The sequence below is a fragment of the Vigna unguiculata genome, chromosome 5 (genome assembly GCF_037176805.1).
Source record: "Vigna unguiculata cultivar grain cowpea cultivar isolate G323 ecotype 2 chromosome 5, ASM3717680v1, whole genome shotgun sequence".
Classification (NCBI taxonomy): domain Eukaryota; kingdom Viridiplantae; phylum Streptophyta; class Magnoliopsida; order Fabales; family Fabaceae; genus Vigna; species Vigna unguiculata.
Window position 1 is genome coordinate 30,339,017 of NC_140796.1, and position 19,133 is coordinate 30,358,149.

Here is a 19,133-nt window from a genome sequence, read left to right on the forward strand (position 1 = left end):
ATAAGAGATGGTGCCGCCACTTGAATCAGGATTCAAGATAAGGCTAAAAGCATTCATTCCCTAGGGAGGAAAAATCGCACAATGGTTGATACACAAAGGTGTTTAATTTCTTCAAAATGTTCAACCCTTGTATAAGTGTTAGAGGTCCCCTTAAATAGAAGTGTCTAAGGGCCTCTTAGTAAAAACAAATAAGCTAAAAAGGATTACAATGCAAATAACAAAACCTAGAGTCTAGAAAGTAGGTCAACAAAGAAGCACATGGACACATTCTAGAAGCTTTCTTGGCCAAGATGATGAAGGATTATCTTGTTCCTTTCTAAGATTATTGAATATGGTGTGAGTTGATTAAGAAAGCTAAGTGAAATTCCCACTGGACATTAAGATAACATGCTATCTAGATGTAAAGGTTCCTTTCACAAAGCTCAAGAGAAAAAGATGATGGATTGATTCAAAATGAAAAGGAAATGGAAAGCACATAAACCATAGAAAACCAAGAATAATTAAAGGAAGAAGAAAACATAAAATGGAAAGGAAAGAAATGGTAAGAAATGTGAGAAGCACACCACTACAAGGATAGGCTAGAAGCCATGGTAACCTTGAAAATAAGTGGATGTGTGTCGCCACTTGCTATGCAAGATAAGGCTTAAAAGTATTCCCTCCCAAGGGAGGAAACTCTCACAAATGGTTGAGACACGAGAGTGTTTTTACTTCAAAATGTTCAACCCTTTTACATGTCTAGGAGCACCCCTTATATAGAAGAGTTTAGGGTCCTCTATGCAAATAAAAGATACCTAAGGATGTCTCTACAAAAACCTAACCCTAGCTTCTAGAAACCAGGTCAAATAAGGTTACAAAAATGAGAGACAAAAGAGCCAACTATGGTGTGTGCAAGGCTAATTTCGTTCTACACAAAAGGAGACAAAGAATGTGTCTCATATGTCTCCAAAAAGTGGCCAAAGTGTGCTAAAAACAAAGGAGACCAAAGGTACATAGGTACACTTGTTTTATGCCTTTTACTTTATGCTTTATGCCTTTGCTTTACTCTCTCCTCCAAATCATTTATGCTCCCCAATCACCATGCGCCACCTAGCATTCTTTCTTACTCCTAATTAACCTACAAAGCAAATAAACATAGATTAGCATGTTGGCTTAAGTCAAGTCAACTATAATCAACAAGTCAAACCTAGTCAAAGATCAACAAGTCAACTAAAGTTGATTCAACTAAGTCAACTTAGGGAATCAAAAATAACAAACACAAATGAAAGGGATGAAGGATTAGTGAACTTCCCTTCTAAACATGCTTAGTCTTCTTAAGCATGTGCCTCCATCCTTGGTTGGGGTCAATCCTTCATCACAAGGCAAGGTGGATGCTCCTTCTAGATATTTCTAGACTTCCTAGTGGCCAAGGCATAGGCATGTGGTCATTCTTTCTAGATGTTTCTAGAAAGCTTTGCTCCTTCTTTTTCCTCCATATGTGCTCTCTAAAAGCCATCTAAATGCGCCACCTGTCCTTCCTTGTCCCACCTCTTAATGAACCTACAAAACAAGTTAAATTTGAATTAGCATGTTATTTTAGGTTATGCTAATCTTTGAGTCAACAAGTCAACCTAAGGTCAAGGTCAACAAGTCAACTTAAAATAGTCAACCAAGCCAACTTCATGGAATTCAAACTAAGGAAAATAAAAGCAAAACAAGGGCTCGAGGAACTCCCTTTCTTCTAAGCATGTGCCATGTACCGTCATCCTTGTTAAGGATCAAGCCTTCATCAAAAAGTGTTAGAATTGTACAGAAAAAAAAGACTAAACTAAACTAATTGTCGATAACCTATATATATTTCACGTGCATGTGTATCTAGCAAAGCATTGTCCTTCTTCTTATAAGTAACAAGAAACAACTCTTTTGGATTCATAGGAAGACCATGTTTTCACTCCTAATAAAAGTTATGCAATTAGTAAGATTATATCATCAGCCTTATAGAATGTTCAATAATGTAAGAAAATTTGGTATACATGTTAAAGAAAACTTACGAGTCTGAATGCAATCTCAAGGAGAGATGTGTGTGTTGTAGAGTGTAGTGCTCCATCTCTAACTGAAGCTATGTTTCTTTTATTCTGAGAGGATATGTATTTGGACTCTTTACTTTTCCAATGGTCATGCACCTAAGTCCAAGCATTTTCACCCATCCAACTAGGTTTCTTCATTTTGGTCCTAACTTTGGTGAGGATATCACAAAGACATTTTCTGACTTTTTCCTCGTACACCTTTTGAATATGCCACTCATACTCAAGTGCCTAAGTAATTTGGCACTACAAAAATAAAAAAATATAAAGTTATAAGTGCTATATAATATCATAATTAATAAAAAATATTTTTAATTACCTTAAAATATGTCCACCATTTAAGTTGAACATCTTCAGGGACCTCCTCATAATGATGGTATGGCCCCTGAATTGTGTCCTTTTTGCCTCACCAATTGCCTCATTGACATGGTGGTTAGGCGTCCATCTACAAAAAAAAAAAAAACAAAGACATTTTTTAGTATTAAGTACATCAATTAGAAAGAAAATTAAATAACATAGAAAACTTACCATTTACTAACGAGTGTAATAACGACCTTGCGATGTTCATCACGTTGCACCTCCTCAATAGGTAAATCATGGTCCAAAGGTGGTTCAACAGATGAGGAGTGGTCCATTGGGACATCAATTGGAGTCTGGAGGGGAGGAGGTGGGGTCTGGACTGTAGGACCTGGGATGGGAACTATTTGAGTTGGGGTAGACTGAATAATCTGACCAACTATAGTGGAAGACTGAAAAAGAGTAACAAGTGACACTCCAGAGTGTGGAGAATCATCTAAAAGTGTAGCATGTTTGCCTTTCGGGGTATAGAAGAATGAGAGAGCATTGGTTGTCTAGGAATGTAGGGGATAGAGGAATCAAACATCCAAGGTTCTTGATCTGTGGATGGTATAGAGGAATTAGGTATCCTAGGATGTCGATCTGTGGAGGGGTTAGAGAAATCAAATATTCTAGACCACGGGATGTAGAGGTTGTAAACGAATCATATATATATATATATATAAATAAATAAACAGCATAACTATATTATTGAGAATGAAGTGTTAATTTAATTAGGATGTCATTATATGATACTAATACTATTTTGTTTGATATCTTTTATAAAATGTGAAAGAGCTCGAGTTTATACCAATCTTTTTATTATGGTAAAGACTAGGGTTGGTGAAGGTCATGGATCCACCCACTTGAAATCAATTGGTGTGAGAAGTAAAGAAGACTACTATGATCAAAAGATGGTTATGGTTGAGGAAGTCAACAGACCAAGAAAAAACCCTAAAAAGTGAGAGAAAATGGTGCAATAATGTCAGCCAACAAGCAAGAAAAAGTAGCTGAGGTAGCTAACACCAATTGGAGGAAAAGATGTGACAATGAAGTCCAAAGTGAGAAAGCTCTCCAGCATTTTTCAGCCCACACCAATTGGACCAATAAATAAACACAGACAAGTTTAATAATGATGCTTTCACATTGTCCATCAATATAATACATTACTATATATAATTCTCTCTATCTTCCCCACCTTCCATAAATCACACTATAAAAAGTAAGCAATTTTCCATTTGGGAAGAGTTCAATCCAGACCACTGGTGCTTCTAAATAGTTCTTTTAATATTCCTAAGTTTGAATACATTGTTTGCATCCACTAGCCACGAAAAATAACCATTGCATTGTGTAAAGAGATAATGCTCCTTTTGTGTTGGATCAAAAAGGACCTTCACAATGTGCCTAAACAGTAGTATCCATTCATTTTAAATCATAGCATAAAGGTGCAACTTGAAACTCTTGTTTTGTTTAGGGAACTGTTTTAAAGGTTCCATGCTCTTGCCAAAATGGCCTCAATAACTGAATCATGGGCCACATTCTGTATTCAGAGAATCAAATAATACGAAGGGTTCACATGATTACAAGAAAATGTACTATGAATATTTTTTTTTTCTTGCCATGTTTTTTTATGTTATGCATTTAGGCTCCAACTTTTTTCCAGTAGACCCAGCACCCAAGAAAATAAATTGCACTAAATGTATCCAATTAATATAATGCATCATTAAAACTGCTTAGGAAGATATAGGGTATGTGTGTTTCTTAGTAAACTGTTCTGCTTTTAAAAATAAACAACAAGGAAGACTTCTTTGATAAAAATAATTTTGTTATCACTGTTTTTAAGAAGTATCTCTTTCTCAATTTGAAAATAGAAAAACTAACATCTCTAATATTGTTCGGAAGAACTTCTCCCTATGTACTTTTTGGAAAGGAAAATAAGAAAAAAATAATAGAAGACTTCTTAAATTAAAGCTAACTTGTGTATAAGTTAATTTTTAAAGTTATTTCATATAAGTACTTTTTTTTTTATAATTTTGTATAGGTATATGTCGTTCGGTCTTGTTATTAATAAAATGATTGTGATGATCACTTTGCATTGTCATCATTGATGCGTTTATCTTTGTTTTTTTAATATTTAATATACAAAAATGATGTTTTTAATAAAGGGAATTACGGTTCCCATATCTTTTTTCTATGTCGTTTTAGTGTTGTCCAAATTCTGTCTTGTGCTTAAGTGACTATCGCAACTTTTTCTTTTCCATCAAACACCATCTAATTTACACCCATTTTTTTCACTTAATAATATTGAACTCAATTTACAACATCAAATCAACGAAAGCAAACGACAAAACACGATTATTTGTTGGTGTCAGGAGTTGACGCCAAAGTGTCTTAAGGCACGGCCATTTTAGCTGTTCATGTTCTGGTTTGCCATTACAACACATGCAAAAGTAAGATCCACTGAGATTAGCAACAAACAAGCATGAATACAAAACATGTTCCATTTGAAGATTGATTCACCTAAGATAGTGGACGACGAGGTTGATGAATCCATTCTTCTCGTTCTCGTTGCACCAAACGAAACATGAATCAGATTTCAATTTTACAAAAATGGAAAAGAAAACGAAACTGAAAGAGATTGAGAGCGGAGGATTTAACTTTTAGTTTCTACTGCTCATATTCTTCCTCGTACTCTAACATGAATCCCCAAAAACTAGTTTTTGAAAATTGTTCTATAAGATCACTTTTAAAGGAAAAACGCGATCAATCACACGCCTTTTAGCTGCAAAAATTTATCTACATTCTGAGCAACAACCACGCTTTCAAACCGAAAATACATAGCATTCAAATGTTATAAATTATAACTTTAGAAATGAACTTGGGACTAGTTAAATTATAACTTTAAATTCATTTTTATTCCTCGTAGTTTCGTAAATGTACTCTTTTGTTCCAGTAAGATTTTACATGGAGTAAATTTGATTTACTCTTAATATATATATCATCTGTAAGTTAGAATAATGTCAAGTAATATTCACTCAAGATATTAATAGTAAACTTTAACAACAAACCTCGACACATTTAACACCAAACCTCAATACATAATTTAACAAAAACTTCAATATTTATCATGACAGATATGTTAACATTTTCTGCTAAAAAGATTTCATAATATGTCAATGATAGATCTAAATTGCTTAATTTGGAAAAATTGAACAACCAAATTATCAATTAAAATTTTATACAGACCAAAATTACACAAACGCTAAATTATGGGGATAAAAAGTGGATTTAGGCTTAAATTATACTACATGAAACCAACCCTTCAAGCTGCAACACAACCATTAATTGGTCATTGCATAACACTGGAAGCAATTTTCAGCAAAAGTGTGATGATTATATAATGAATTTTCTTTAAAAGAAACAGAGATAATGAGAGTTCAAACTTTTCTATGAAAATTTGTTCCTACTTTCTTACCACAAATGTTTATATTCTCAAAGCAATGATTCTGATAAACTTGGATGCTCCAAGTACAATTGCAAACACAGAGGTTCACTACTCATTGATTTGATAGGGGTTATAAGTGGAGGCTGCTGCCACTGTTTTGTGTCAGTTGGGATCCACAACTCTGCTTCTTTGCTTGTACCAGTCTCCGGTAGGGATCGAAAATAAGCAGTAATCTCCCACCTGCAATCTGTTTAGAGGAAACGAAAGAAAAAGTTTAAACCTATTTGTTTCAGTTTACACACACCAAAGAAAATTTTCAGCATTAGCTTTACAAATGTATCAAAGAAATCACAAACCACACCCACTTGATTCAAAACTAGCAATCTCTAGTATGTGAATATCTAAAATTGATGATAAGATATTGCACAATGAGGAGATGATTTGGTGAATATGCACACACACGTGGAACTTGTTCATACAGGAATTCTTTATTTTACAAGAAAAAGAGCACATCATTATTAAGTGAAAAAATAAAAGGCTGAATTGCATTTCTGATCCCTGTTTTATCATTAATGTCCAATTTTGGCTATCAATAATCTCTTGCAACTAAAAATTGGCATTTTAGAAGTGATAGCGGTTTAAAAATAGTAAGACTCGATTACTTTAATATTAAAAGGTTTTAGTATAAATAGTTTTGTTATGAACGAGTTTCATTATTTTAAAATACCATCTCTCTAGAAACTACTTTTTTAAAGTTCTCTGACTTCTATCTAGGAGTTCTAGTTCTCTGTTCACTTAATTGAAGATCTGAGACCGTAGAAGCGATCCTTGCAGCGAGCTCTTCAATTTGAACCAATCAATTTCTCCGTCAGTGTAAGTTGAGTTTTAACCCTTTTTTTGGTTTATTTTTGTTTTCTGTTGCAAGTGAGTTTTCGTCCACTTGCATGTGTTTTTTTAATCATCAGTATGAGTCTCTACTAATCAATGATCATAACAATGGGCCTTGATCATTCTTTTGATGTTTTTATGTGTAGATAGAGCATCCTGTGTGGTTTGCAGTTCATAGAGTTGTTTGGGTGGTCTTGTGAATTGCTTGGTTAGGTAAGAGAAGCTAGTTATGGTTTGTGTGTGTGAGTTTGATAAAGATTGATATTTTGCATATGTATTGTTGATTGAGATTGGCGATGATTATTGTAGTATAGATGATTTTAGTGTATGAATTTCTTAATAAATTATGTATGTTTGGTTGTCTAATTTTGTGGTAATTGGGGAAATGTAGAACCTGAGTCATTAATCAAATTGGTACCAACTCCTATGATTTAAAATTTTTTTTAGACAAATACCTAAAAGAGGAATACCAACTTGAGTTATGAAAAAGGTCTAGATTGCCCAAAAACCATAAATTGCATTTGCTGATATTTGATATGGCGTTGAGTGACAGGTTCTATCGCTGAGCGCCACATTTTGCAAGCTTATTGGTGTTGAGTGTTTGCTAGGTGGTGTTGAGCATTAGTTACCACTGCATGTCTGGGAGCATTTTGGTTCCAAGGCACTAATTGGGAGCATTTTGGTTCCAAGGCACTAATTGGTGGCATGATGGTGTTGAGCACCAGTATTTACTAGGCAAATGGCGTTGAGCATTAACACTGAGCGCCACATGCCCTGTTTTGCCTGCTTTTCATTGTTTGGCTGTTTGTGGTTGATGTAAAGCATGTTTATGGTTTCCATTATGATAAGTTGAAGAGAATATGATAGAGGACTATCTTTATCTTCAGAATCCATACATGAAGAACTGAAAGAAGAACCTGGAAGGGAATCATGGCAATTCAAAGGACCTATGACAAGGTCAAAGAGTCAAAATATGGAAGAATGGATATCTTCAAGTTCATGATGATACAAGAAACTGAAAAACCTCATAACATGATGAGAGACCTCTAGCTAAGGGACCAACCACTAAAGCCACGGCTAGGAGGATACAAGAAAAATGGACCTCCTTTGAGCATGCAAGGCCCAAGATGAAGTTCACATGGCCAAGGAGGATGTGAAGACCTAAGCTAGGACTCTTTATTTGTAAATACTAGATTAGGATTTAATTTTGGATTTTCTATTATGGGCCCAATAGAATAGGGTTTTCTTTAGGCCATGAATTGGGCCTTGGAAATGTTTTGGACCAAAAAGGAGTTGGCCCTACCTTTGTAGGCCTTGTGGAGCGCTCCATCAAAGGATATAGATCCTTCTTGCGTAAGCTTGGACACCAAACTCCACCTTGGAGCGCCTTGATGCATGCTCATGTGACTTGCTTAGTTGGAAAGTCACACTTCCTCGTGCTCTCTTTTTGGCTCCAATTACCACATTCTATATCCTTTTCCCCTCCATTTTTCTAGACCACCTAACTCTCTTTATCTCCTATAAATAGAGAGCTTAGGACCGTGTAAAAGTCATTCATGAATATAGTAAAGAAACTTTTTTAAGATTACTCCAGACACCTCTCCTTTTGTGAATCAAACTAGGCTAGAGTTCACCTTGTGGTTTCCTAACCTCACTTGAGAGCATCCTTCAAACACCATAGCCAAACATCTTCCTCGTTATTAATTGGATTAGAGTTAGACTGATGAAGAACCTGCATTTCTTAATTAGGTTTTAAGGGATTTGATAGTTACAGAAGTTACTGGTAGACAAAATCATGTTATTCATATCATAGTAGAGAGACCAAATGTGGCATTAAGCCAAAGGGAAATCAAGGAGAAGTCAAAAGGGTCGCAGAACTCTTTGCAGCAAACATAATTACACTCGCATTTACCGGGAGGCAGCACTTTAGAAAGAGAGTCTGAGTTTGACAGTTTTATCAGAAATGACCTGAGAGAGATCTCAAGATCAACCTCTTCCACCTCTGAACCATAAGCTTGGTTCATTGCAAGCTTGAATACAAATTTCTCCAATGGAATGTTGTCAGCATTGAAGAAAATAACAGCTACTCTCTCCACCATTCCCTATTAAATGTAAGGTAAGGCAATCAGCATGCCGAAACAAAGCAGTTACAAGCAAGCTTGGATGTAACAGGATAGCGCGTGTTTGTATGGGACAGTAGACCTCAAGTGAAGCATTAACTTATTTAAATCTTCCGAAAAAGAATTAGTCTACAACACACGTATGTCTCGGAGAAATCACTAGTAATTATTTAATGATACCTGTTGAAAACAATAACTACAAAGGAGTATGTTGTGACTAGTACACACAACACAACATCATCACATATTACATGGTTATACGTTGACATGACACAGCTAGCAACCAATATTTGATCATTGAAATCCAATGCCAGCAAACAACTACTTATAGAATATAAGGTTGAGTGCATAAAACAAGAAAACAATTGAAATTACCAAACAAGACCAACCTTTTGTACAAAGGGTAGAAGCCCAGTAACAGTAGCATGTATGTAATATCTAAGCTGAGGATGGCGAGCCCTTTGAATCACCACATTCCTATACCTTCTCCGTTGGAAAGCACCTTTTGCACACCCAAAACTCAAATAATGAAAAGTAATTCCAATTAATTTAGTTGCCAATAACTACAACAAAAATTCAGAATGAATTTTACAATCAATATTTTTTTTTCTTCTTGCCACAAACCAAAGGGAAAGAGCGTATGAATAACCAACTAACCAGAAGGATAAACCCCTTTGAGAAAAACAACAGCGGTAATAGCCACTTCTAAAAATTCAACCAAAACCCTAGCTATTTGGCCTGCAAATTTCCCACAGAACAATGGTAACCCCAGACCTATTTAAATTGATGCAAAATTAAAACTTTTATTGGTTAATTTCAAACCTTCTGGAGTTTGATTCTGCCTTCGTTCCATCTTCAAATTCAGTTCCCCAACACACTCCAACTGAAGGAAACAAACTAACCCTTTTCCTATTAGACCATGAAAGTTATTGAAAATTACAAATTTACCATTAATTCGACCCGACTTTGATTCGGATCTTACCAACGCTTAGTGGATCGGTTTTATGAACCGAATATTCGTCTTCCTTCATCTACACTCTAAAATTCTTCTTGACTGAGTCACTACCCCCAACGACGAAATTTTGATTTTCCATTGACACTGGAAATGGCAGGTGAGATTTTGATTTGCTCTCACCACATTTTGCGAGAGAGATAGCCTTTGGATTTGGATTTTGGCTTAATCATTTCAATGGATTTTGATATTGGGTTCCAAAAGGGAAAAGCAACGAAAAGAAGGGAGGAGGAAGAGGGAGAGCATGCGTGGTGGTTTTGGGCGACATTGGACGGAGCCCTCGAATGCAGTATCACGCTCTTTCACTCGCCAATCAGGTTTTTTTTTTCATTTATCCAATTTCCTGTAGTAATTTAATTTAGTTTAATTTGATTTGATTATCTATTTTTTTCAGTTTTTTTTTTTTTATTCTGCTGCCGAATTCATGGAAGTATTTTTAGTTAGTTGTAAGTTTGCCAGAACCTGGATCATGTTAGTAGTGCCTTTTGAATAATTCTTCTGATTTCAAGTTTGGATTGGAGAAAAGAATGGTGTTGATTTATAATGTTTAGGGAGTTGGATCATAGGTACCAAAATTCTGACGGTTTCTGCAACATGATTCTTAAATTCAGTGCAGACTTTTTCATATCATGTGTTTTAAGTTTTGTGTAATCAATTGAGAGCTCCTTACCTGGTAGCTTCTGCTATTAGATGTTCTGAGACCCAGATGATGCTCATAATTTCACTTTTTTCTCTGTAACTTAATGTTTGGTTAAGGATGGTGTAATCTTTACTCTTGGGGATTCATTTAACCATAGTGGTTAAGTCGTTATTTGTTATCTGAAAGCTCATTGGTTTAGTCATGTAGTACCGATATTGTTAAATGACCTTTCTTTCATATATAGGAATGAGGATTAGGTATATATTCACACTATTTAGTCATGATTCATAAGTTACTTAAAATGTTTAAACTTTTCAAACACTTATTTATTTTAGTTGTTAGTTGATTCACTGCCTTTTCTATATGGCATTGCAGGCTTCCCTGGAGGTTGACATAGTTGCATATGGAGGTATCGTTTCTAATTTCAAGCTTTTTATAATGAATCATTAGAGATTGATTTAATTATATGCTAAATTTCTTGAGCATAATGAGTACATTTTATTGTTTAATAACTTTGTAACAGGTTCAGAGCCCCATACTGCACTTCTTGCCAACCCATCTATTCATTTTCACATAATGGTATCAATGTTGCCTAGATCTAATCTTTTCTGGGAAAGTTATCCTCGTATTTTACTTAATTTGATCTAGAGTGGAACTTTATCAAATTTTCAGAAGCAGTGGTTTACAGCCAGTCAACGCTTACCAAAGATACTTCAGCCCATAATGCTTTTGTTGAAGCCGATAGTTCAATTTCTCATGCTTCTCTGGTTCCTTTGTGTAAAAATACCATCTCCTGATGTTTTTATTGTCCAGGTTAGCCTTTTAAGTTTTCTTCATATTTTGGCTTCCTTGACAGATTCAATACTCCTTGTTCTTACTAAGTTAGACATAATATTGGAAAACTTATACCTTAAAAGTTGATTGTTGTCTTGGATCTTAGCCTTTGTTTTAGAAGCATCCTTATAGGTCAGTTTGGACTACTAGAGAAATTCTGATGTGCCAAACTTCACTACGCTTCTTTCATATATGATGTTGGGACTCAACACTTTGAAGGATATTTTATTAAATGTGTAATGATTCATTGATAAACAAAGCAAAATGACCAGAAATGGAAGCAAGTTTGATCTTGTATCTTTTTGCATCACTTATCTCACTCCTTTGTTTGTGCAGAATCCTCCTTCAGTTCCAACCCTTGTGGCCGTAAAATGGGCTAGCTGGTTGAGAAAATCATCTTTTGTTATAGATTGGCATAATTTTGGGTATACTCTACTTGCACTGTCATTGGGAAGAAATAGTCATTTTGTCTCCTTATATAAATGGTACTACTGTAGCGTCTTCTTAATTTTACGTGAGAAATTTTTATTGGTGATATGGCTTTGCTTTTTCAAGGTTGATGCTAATGTGATTTTTTTCTTGGCTCCAATTAGGTTTGAAAAGCATTATGGAAAAATGGCAGATGCTTCTCTTTGTGTAACAAAAGCAATGCAGCATGAATTGGCTCAAAACTGGGGAATAAAGTAAGAGAGTCGACTCAAAGTTGAAATATATTGTTTAACATAAAACTGCTGCTGTAATCTGCGGAGAAATCTGATGTATATATCTTAATTCTTAATTTTATAGTGCTACAGTTTTGTATGATCAGCCTCCGGACATCTTTCATGCAGCTTCGTTGGAGGAGAGGCATAAGGTAACTCTGGTTATTATTATTTATCAAGCATCCTTAGAGATTTTCATATATAATATAGACAATCTACAGTTATTTTGCAGATTAAATGAGGACCTATTTCAGCCTCTCGGTGTCAGAGATTGTGTTAGTAATGGTAAGATTGCTTTTATAATCTAGACATATATCAATCTTAGTCGTTAGCACATTTTTTGTTTATATGCTTGCTTCTTACAGGAACTTCCTTGATAGCTAGCCGTTGCCAAAACGAGAGCCTGTTTACAAATGAGGTTGGATTAAGCATATATTTGAAGCCTAATCGACCAGCACTTGTTGTAAGCAGTACGAGCTGGTAAGTTTATCATAGTATGATTTGCCTCCTTTTCTAACATGAACACAGCTTGTATTCATGTTCTGATTCTCAGCAGTTTTTGTTTTTTCTTTAGTGAAAACCTGGGTACAAGACAACATTTTATCCGTTTAAAATAGCACTTTCTTTTTTCCTGCATCTTATAAAGTTTGTTAGATGGGGACCTTCAGTGAGAAAAATGAAGCAAAATATAAAAAATATAAAGCCATGGAAAACCTCCATTGACTAGGATAATCTTGACTTGTACTAGCCAAACTTGAGTGCTTTATTTCTTAGACTTGTGCAACTTTCAGGACACCTGATGAAGATTTTGGTATTCTCTTGGAAGCTGCTGTAATGTATGATAGACGCGTTGCTGCCATATTGGGTGAAGATGATTCAGTAGATGAGGAGGTCGTGTGGAAAGAAATATCTGATGGAAAACAATGTTCATATCCCAGATTGCTATTCATCATAACTGGTATAAATATTGTTTTTTCATTCTGAAGTACTGGAAATCATATGGAATTTTCTGATGTGGGATCTTCGTTGATAAAGGCAAAGGTCCGGAAAAAGAAAAGTATGAAGCAAAAATAAAGAGATTAAAACTTAAACGTGTGGCATTTCGTACTATGTGGCTTTCAGCTGATGATTATCCATTACTACTAGGTATTGTGTTCCTTGTTTTAGAAGTGATCGTGTACAGTGGTGAAATTCTTCATTTAACATTTTTTGGTCATTTCAGGATCAGCTGATCTAGGTGTTTGTCTTCATACTTCATCATCAGGATTAGACCTTCCAATGAAGGTATCCGTTATTATATGTCGGTGTACAAAGCAAATGTCTTTTCATGGTTATACTGAAATCCTCCCTGTAATAATCTGCTGTTTTGAATCATTTAAGACATTGCACTCATAAGCATCTAGGGCATGAAAACTTTGATCAATGTTATGTTGATTAAATGGGTTTTCCTATAAAATTATTGAAATTCTTGAATTACATCAGCATTCGTATTAAATTATGTGCTTCATTGAATATATATATCCATCTCTCCAGTCTAATATTAGTTCTGTGTCATATAAAAAGATGATGTTATGTGTTAGTTCTTCTATACATGTTCTGGCTAATTTAATTCATTTTGACTGAGTGGGCTATAACTGCCTATATTTCTTGAGGTTTTTGAGTTTGCCATTTTCAGTTAATTATGTACCACGAGATAGGTTCAATATGGATCCTTCTTTGAATCTCTAATGTTTCTTTATGTGTGATATTAAATACTAGCTCTTCCTCTTAATTTAATGTCTAGAACTCTGTATTGGAAATTGGATATTTTCATACCTAAACCATAGGCTTTTTAAGAGGATGTCAGTTTTACGTCGAGTATGTCGCATTTTGTAAGGTTTATAAAAACAACTATTGAATCTTATTAAATATTTTGTTTATTTTTAGATTTTTTTTTTTTTAACTGTACCAGGTTGTGGATATGTTTGGCTGTGGACTGCCAGTTTGTGCGGTTTCGTACTCTTGGTAAGCTAATACTTCCTTGAAAATTGTCTGTGACTTCTTCTGAAGTCCAAAAAAATTGTTCTTTTCATTTGAGTCAAAGCTGTTACCTTCTTGAAGCATTAAAGAACTGGTTAGAGTTGACAAAAATGGCCTTCTCTTCTCTTCTTCATCAGAGCTAGCTGATGAACTTCTGGTATGTCTGTTAATGATTACAAGCTTCAACTTTCTTATCTGAATGTGGATTACACAGTTTAGATTGTTGTCGGTTAAAAACTTTTGTCTTATAATGTATACAATCTAAATGTCTAGTCTTGATCGTACTAATTTGGTGTCCTGAATCTACACAGCTTCTCTTCAAGGGATTTCCTGATGACTGTGATCCATTGAAGGTCCTCAAATATGGTGCATTGGAAACTGGTTCTTCAGCTAGGTGGACTACTGAATGGGAAGAACATGCAAAACCACTGATAACTGAGGCAAGTTCATTCTACTAGGCTACGGCACATTGTCATTATCAAGTCATCCATTCTCGTTGTAGTTTACTATTTGGGTCTTAGTGATCAATTACGGTTTTATTGGAATAGACAGAATCTTCAGACTCCGTTTTCTATGCACATCTACCTGTAGATATTTGTTTCATTATTTTAGGGATTTGAAATCTGTAATTGTTTAGTTAACTTTTTCAAATAGCAGATTATCTCCGAATTTTTAGACCTAGATCCCATGCATACCACCATGTATACCACCATCTGTAATCAATTTGGGGAAAGATACAAACAATATTTTTCTACTTGTCTTGATACATGCGGTTTATCAATTGGTCTTACTCTTGAGAACTTTTAAAATATGTGCGTATGAATTTGCAGGTTTTGTCAAGATTTTGACACGGTTGATTCTTAGAAGACATCTTTAACTTCTCTAACAGCAAAATGGATAAGCTGCTGGCCTAATACAAGGAGAGTTGCGTAGTGCGATTTGCATCTACCTGTTGCATGCAGATTTCGTGGAGTTTTTTGGCAATGCCCAAGTCGGAATCACCTTGTACAGAATAGCTATGCAGCAGGGTTTCCAACATATGTCTGTTGACTTTCTGTCTATGAAGTTTCAAATAGGTGTTCTATGTAAAAATTGGCATCATGATTTAGGATTTCATTTCCTTTGAACATCGTATGTTGCCATGAAAAAGTGAGGTTATTATACTAGAGCTTCTGGATTAGATTTTTTGTGAACTTGAGTTCAATCTTCGTAGCATGCTAGTTATATAAGCTTAGGACAGCTATTCCAAAATCTAATTTACAAAGGGGGAAGCTAAGATGCGAAATTGAAACATAAAATATGAAGTTATGATAACAAAGAAAGAGAGAAAGAATGACCATTTGCAGTGTAACATGCAACATTAAAATTGAAAAACTACAATTAATATCATGTAACATTAAGATTGAGAAATATGAACAAAACCTAGGAAAAGGGAAAAGGGAAAAGAAATTACTGTATATTTCTATCTAAGAGAACTTATTGACACATCAAAGCCTGTCCTCGAACTCGGAGAGAGGTGTGATTTGTTCCTTCAAGCCTTTCTTCCTTCTTATCTCTGCAACACGAGCAAAGCAGCAGGAGTGCCAGGTTGTAGTGGATCTGATGACACCATATCCCAATGGTCAAATACTAACTGGGGGAAAGCCTACCCCCCTGTTTGAGCCCTTAGTGATTCGTTGAATTTAAATGACTCAATAACAGGCAAATATGCCTTGACATTGTAAAGTGGGGTGCCTGGCCTCTGGATTTCCTCAAACACATGCCCTCTTTTTTGATTAAGAACACTGCGCCAAGGACCTGTTCAGGTGTCTGTATTTCCACCAGAAGTCTTGGTTTTGCTGTCAGTGTGGCTGCATAGAAGACCCTTCTAGCTGTTGGAATGATCTGGCCGCCTCCTCTGTGAATAGCATCAGCATGAAGAACCACATCACAAATCTCGAAGCAGACCCCTCGCTTGTTCTCATCAGCCATTGGACCTCCTTTTGATGCTAACTCAAACCCAGCAACAACTGAGTCTTTGATTTCACTGAGGTACTGTACGCCCTTGCAAGTATCTACCACCATGTTGGGTCCTTTACCCTCAGGGCCAAAACACCATATTTTCCTGGCCAGATCCTTGTCCCGACCAAACTCTTCTGACAATATTTTAGACCTATTTTTTGGGTCAACCCCTGGTCCTATCTTTTCATCATCGATAGCCTTTGCTAGTCCATCTTCCATAGGCCTTGCTTCCATGTATAGGCGGTTGTGTTTGTTTGGTGACTTGCTCATCACTGTACGGCAAGATCCCTCAAACACAGTCTCGCGAAAAGAGACAATAGGATCAGATATTGAAACCTCCGCTCCATTCATAAAATCGACCTGTAAGTCCTTCAAGCAGATTTCTAGATGAACCTCACCAGCAGCAACTATTATATGCTCTCCTGTCTCTGACATTGTGCACACCACCATAGGATCTGACTTAGCTAAACGTTTTAGACCTTCTTGTAGCTTAGGAAGATCTGACGGAACCCTGCTTGTAACAGCACCACGGGTGACACAGAAAACTTCATAGCTCGAATGGGGTGTGCATCAACTTCCTTCTCATTGGTCAATGTAGCATTTTTGGTTATGAATTGATCCAAACCCACCATAGCTACTTGTTGCCACAAGGCACATCCTCAACAGTTTCCTGTTTCTTTCCCATCCAAATTACAGTTCGCTGAACACTTTTAACATACAAGTCCTTTTTATCTCCTGGGACATAGTTTGGTCCCATGATTCTGACTTTCAAACCAGTTGAAACCCTGCCAGAGAAAACTCGTCCAAAAGCATAAAACCTACCCCTATCAGATAGCAGAAGCATAAGGATCATCCAGGGGACCATTGTACAAATTCTGAACGTGATACTGCTGAGCACGGGCAGGAGAGGGAAGGTGATATATCATCATCTCCAGAAGGGCACTACTTGCCGGTAGCCAACTGCATAACACGTTTCATCGAAGTCTTTCCTGTCAAATCATTTTCCTCTGACTTCATGTTTACCCCAAGCTTTTGCAACTTAGGCCACAGCTCATCCCTCTTGTCGCTCATGCAAAGCTCAATAATATGTTTGATCGGTTCATAACATAACATAACAAAGCCACGCTTACAGGTAGCAGTCTCGGTGTGTTTGTTGGTCCACTTTTTGGTGGCAGAATCAAAGAAATTCGAACCCCAAAGCCTACTCATCATCTTTGCCTCGTCAATTCCAAACTTTGAAGCATACATCTTGGCGAAGTTGGTGAGGGTAAAACCCCATCCATGCAAACCAGCAGAGAAAGCAACCGTTCCCTTCTCCGGGTATACTTGAATATCACCAAGTAGAGCATCTTCATATGTTGCCATGATCACATTTTCACTCTCAACAACCCTCTGAAATGTAAGGTATGCCTCCTCTGGATCAAGGTTGAGCTCGAGGAAGCATCTATCCATCTTGTTAACTGCCAAAACAGGCTTAACCCTTTCTCCAAGAGCTTGTCTTAGCACAGTTTCTGTCTGTACGCATACACCCTCAACACAATCCACCACCACAAGTGCTCCATCGGTGATGCGAAGCGCAGCCGTTACCTCAGATGAGAAGTCCACATGCCCCGGTGATTCAATGAGATTCATAAGGAACTCATTCCCTTCACGCTCTCCCTTGAACTTCTTCAAATCACCCTCTGCCATTTCATAGTAAAGAGAGATACTAGTTGACTTGATAGTGATACCTCTCTCAGCTTCATCTTGACGGGTATCTGTCATCCTCACATCTCCTGCAACCTCTTGTGCTATGATTCCAGCAGCAGCCACAAGAGAATCAGTCAGTGTGGATTTTCCTGCATTCCAGAACCTAATTAATGCAGTGTTTAAGGAGAATGTGAAAATCTTTTCTGTTTTAAACCCCGTGACAAAGAAGATACAGAGGCTAATCAACGAAAACTTTGCTCAACAATGTCAACCATTAAAAGCTAGGGAGAGGGACTTAACATCAACGCAAAAAACTAGAACAACGTACCATGATCTACGTGAGCAATAACAGACATGTTCCTAATGTTGTGATTGCGGTCCATAATCCGCCGAAGTTGATCAACTGTGAACTTCACCTGTACATGATTATCCAGTTTAGTAGTTCAAATCATCCCTTCAGAGAAAAAGAAAAAGGGAAAATAATGCTAACTCACCATCTTAACAGGTTCTTAATCCTCTCAAACACGAGCTGATTGTGAAAAGATCAATGATGATGATCAATGAACGCATAAATAAAATGTTTAGTATCAAACAGAAATTTAAAAAACAAATGCCATATAGAAAGTTACAAAACCACTTGATGATTGAAAATATCATATTGATTAACTTTGGATAATATCAGAGCAGAAGTTACCTTTTACTGGGAGAGAAACAGCGGGAAAAAGGGCTCGAGAAGATGGTGGTAGTTTGAGTCTAAGACCAACAGATGAGATTTACAGAAGATCCTGATTGCGTAAAAACCATATTCAATAAATGTTTAATTAAGTTAATCATAAAAAATCATCATCCTATCATCTTTATAACCAAAATGGCAATCATAAAGGTTTGTTTAATTAATTATATATTTAATATGTGTTTTTGTTTTCCATTGAAAGCCGTCCAAAAGCACGTTTAAATACAAACATGCATATCAGAACGTGTATTCACTACACATAATGTAAATACAAACATTGTCTTAATCAATAATTTGCTGTTCAAATCTTTGACTAGAATTGAGTTGGATAACCTTAGTATCTTATGGTAGAGTGATCCATTCAGAAAGTTTCTTGGAGTTTTGTGCAAGAACACTGACTTATATAAATATTGGTGAAACAAACTAAATTATTTTCTGACTTTGACTACGGACTATCTGGAGGAGACTCAAAGATATTTGTATAGTCTGCTTTGCTCCAAGTACAAAATGAATTATTGCATCTTTTTTGTTGGGCGAAAAATAGACAAACGATAAAACTCATTTCATGAGAAAATGAAAAGGAGAGTAAATTTAAAAAGTTGCTGCTTATAAAATGAAGAAGGATTAATTATAATAAAACAAATATTCTTATAAA

General features: G+C 36.0%; 2 protein-coding genes and 1 pseudogene across 7 annotated transcripts; 1 reads left to right on the top strand and 2 right to left on the bottom strand.

The window, feature by feature from the left end:
* Positions 1-5,768: 5,768 nt before the first annotated feature.
* REV7 (DNA-binding HORMA family protein) lies at positions 5,769-9,801 on the bottom strand. Of its 2 annotated transcripts, XM_028072864.2 has the most exons (5): positions 9,672-9,801; positions 9,507-9,587; positions 9,239-9,351; positions 8,642-8,831; positions 5,769-6,088 (listed from the first exon to the last, which is right to left on the bottom strand). In XM_028072864.2, the coding sequence occupies exons 1-5, from the start codon at positions 9,700-9,702 to the stop codon at positions 5,889-5,891; spliced, it is 615 nt and encodes a 204-aa protein (XP_027928665.1). In that variant the 5' UTR covers positions 9,703-9,801; the 3' UTR covers positions 5,769-5,888. The 2 variants fall into 2 exon arrangements, with proteins under 2 accessions (XP_027928665.1, XP_027928666.1); XM_028072865.2 differs by lacking the exon at positions 9,507-9,587 and having other exon boundaries at positions 9,672-9,741.
* Positions 9,802-9,810: 9 nt separating this feature from the next.
* On the top strand, positions 9,811-15,248 carry LOC114185244 (UDP-Glycosyltransferase superfamily protein). 5 transcript variants are annotated; one of them, XM_085673666.1, is made up of 17 exons: positions 9,811-9,961; positions 10,066-10,178; positions 10,877-10,910; positions 11,025-11,080; positions 11,150-11,314; positions 11,672-11,820; positions 11,929-12,018; positions 12,122-12,188; positions 12,258-12,321; positions 12,402-12,516; positions 12,828-12,994; positions 13,072-13,182; positions 13,259-13,320; positions 13,988-14,040; positions 14,137-14,212; positions 14,367-14,495; positions 14,886-15,248. In XM_085673666.1, the coding sequence occupies exons 1-17, from the start codon at positions 9,955-9,957 to the stop codon at positions 14,901-14,903; spliced, it is 1,476 nt and encodes a 491-aa protein (XP_085529792.1). In that variant the 5' UTR covers positions 9,811-9,954; the 3' UTR covers positions 14,904-15,248. The 5 variants fall into 5 exon arrangements, with proteins under 5 accessions (XP_085529792.1, XP_085529793.1, XP_085529795.1 ...); XM_085673667.1 differs by having other exon boundaries at positions 12,417-12,516; XM_085673669.1 differs by having other exon boundaries at positions 11,672-11,760.
* Positions 15,249-15,394: 146 nt separating this feature from the next.
* Positions 15,395-18,182, bottom strand: LOC114184367 (elongation factor 2 pseudogene; annotated as a pseudogene).
* Between the last annotated feature and the right edge of the window lie 951 nt (positions 18,183-19,133).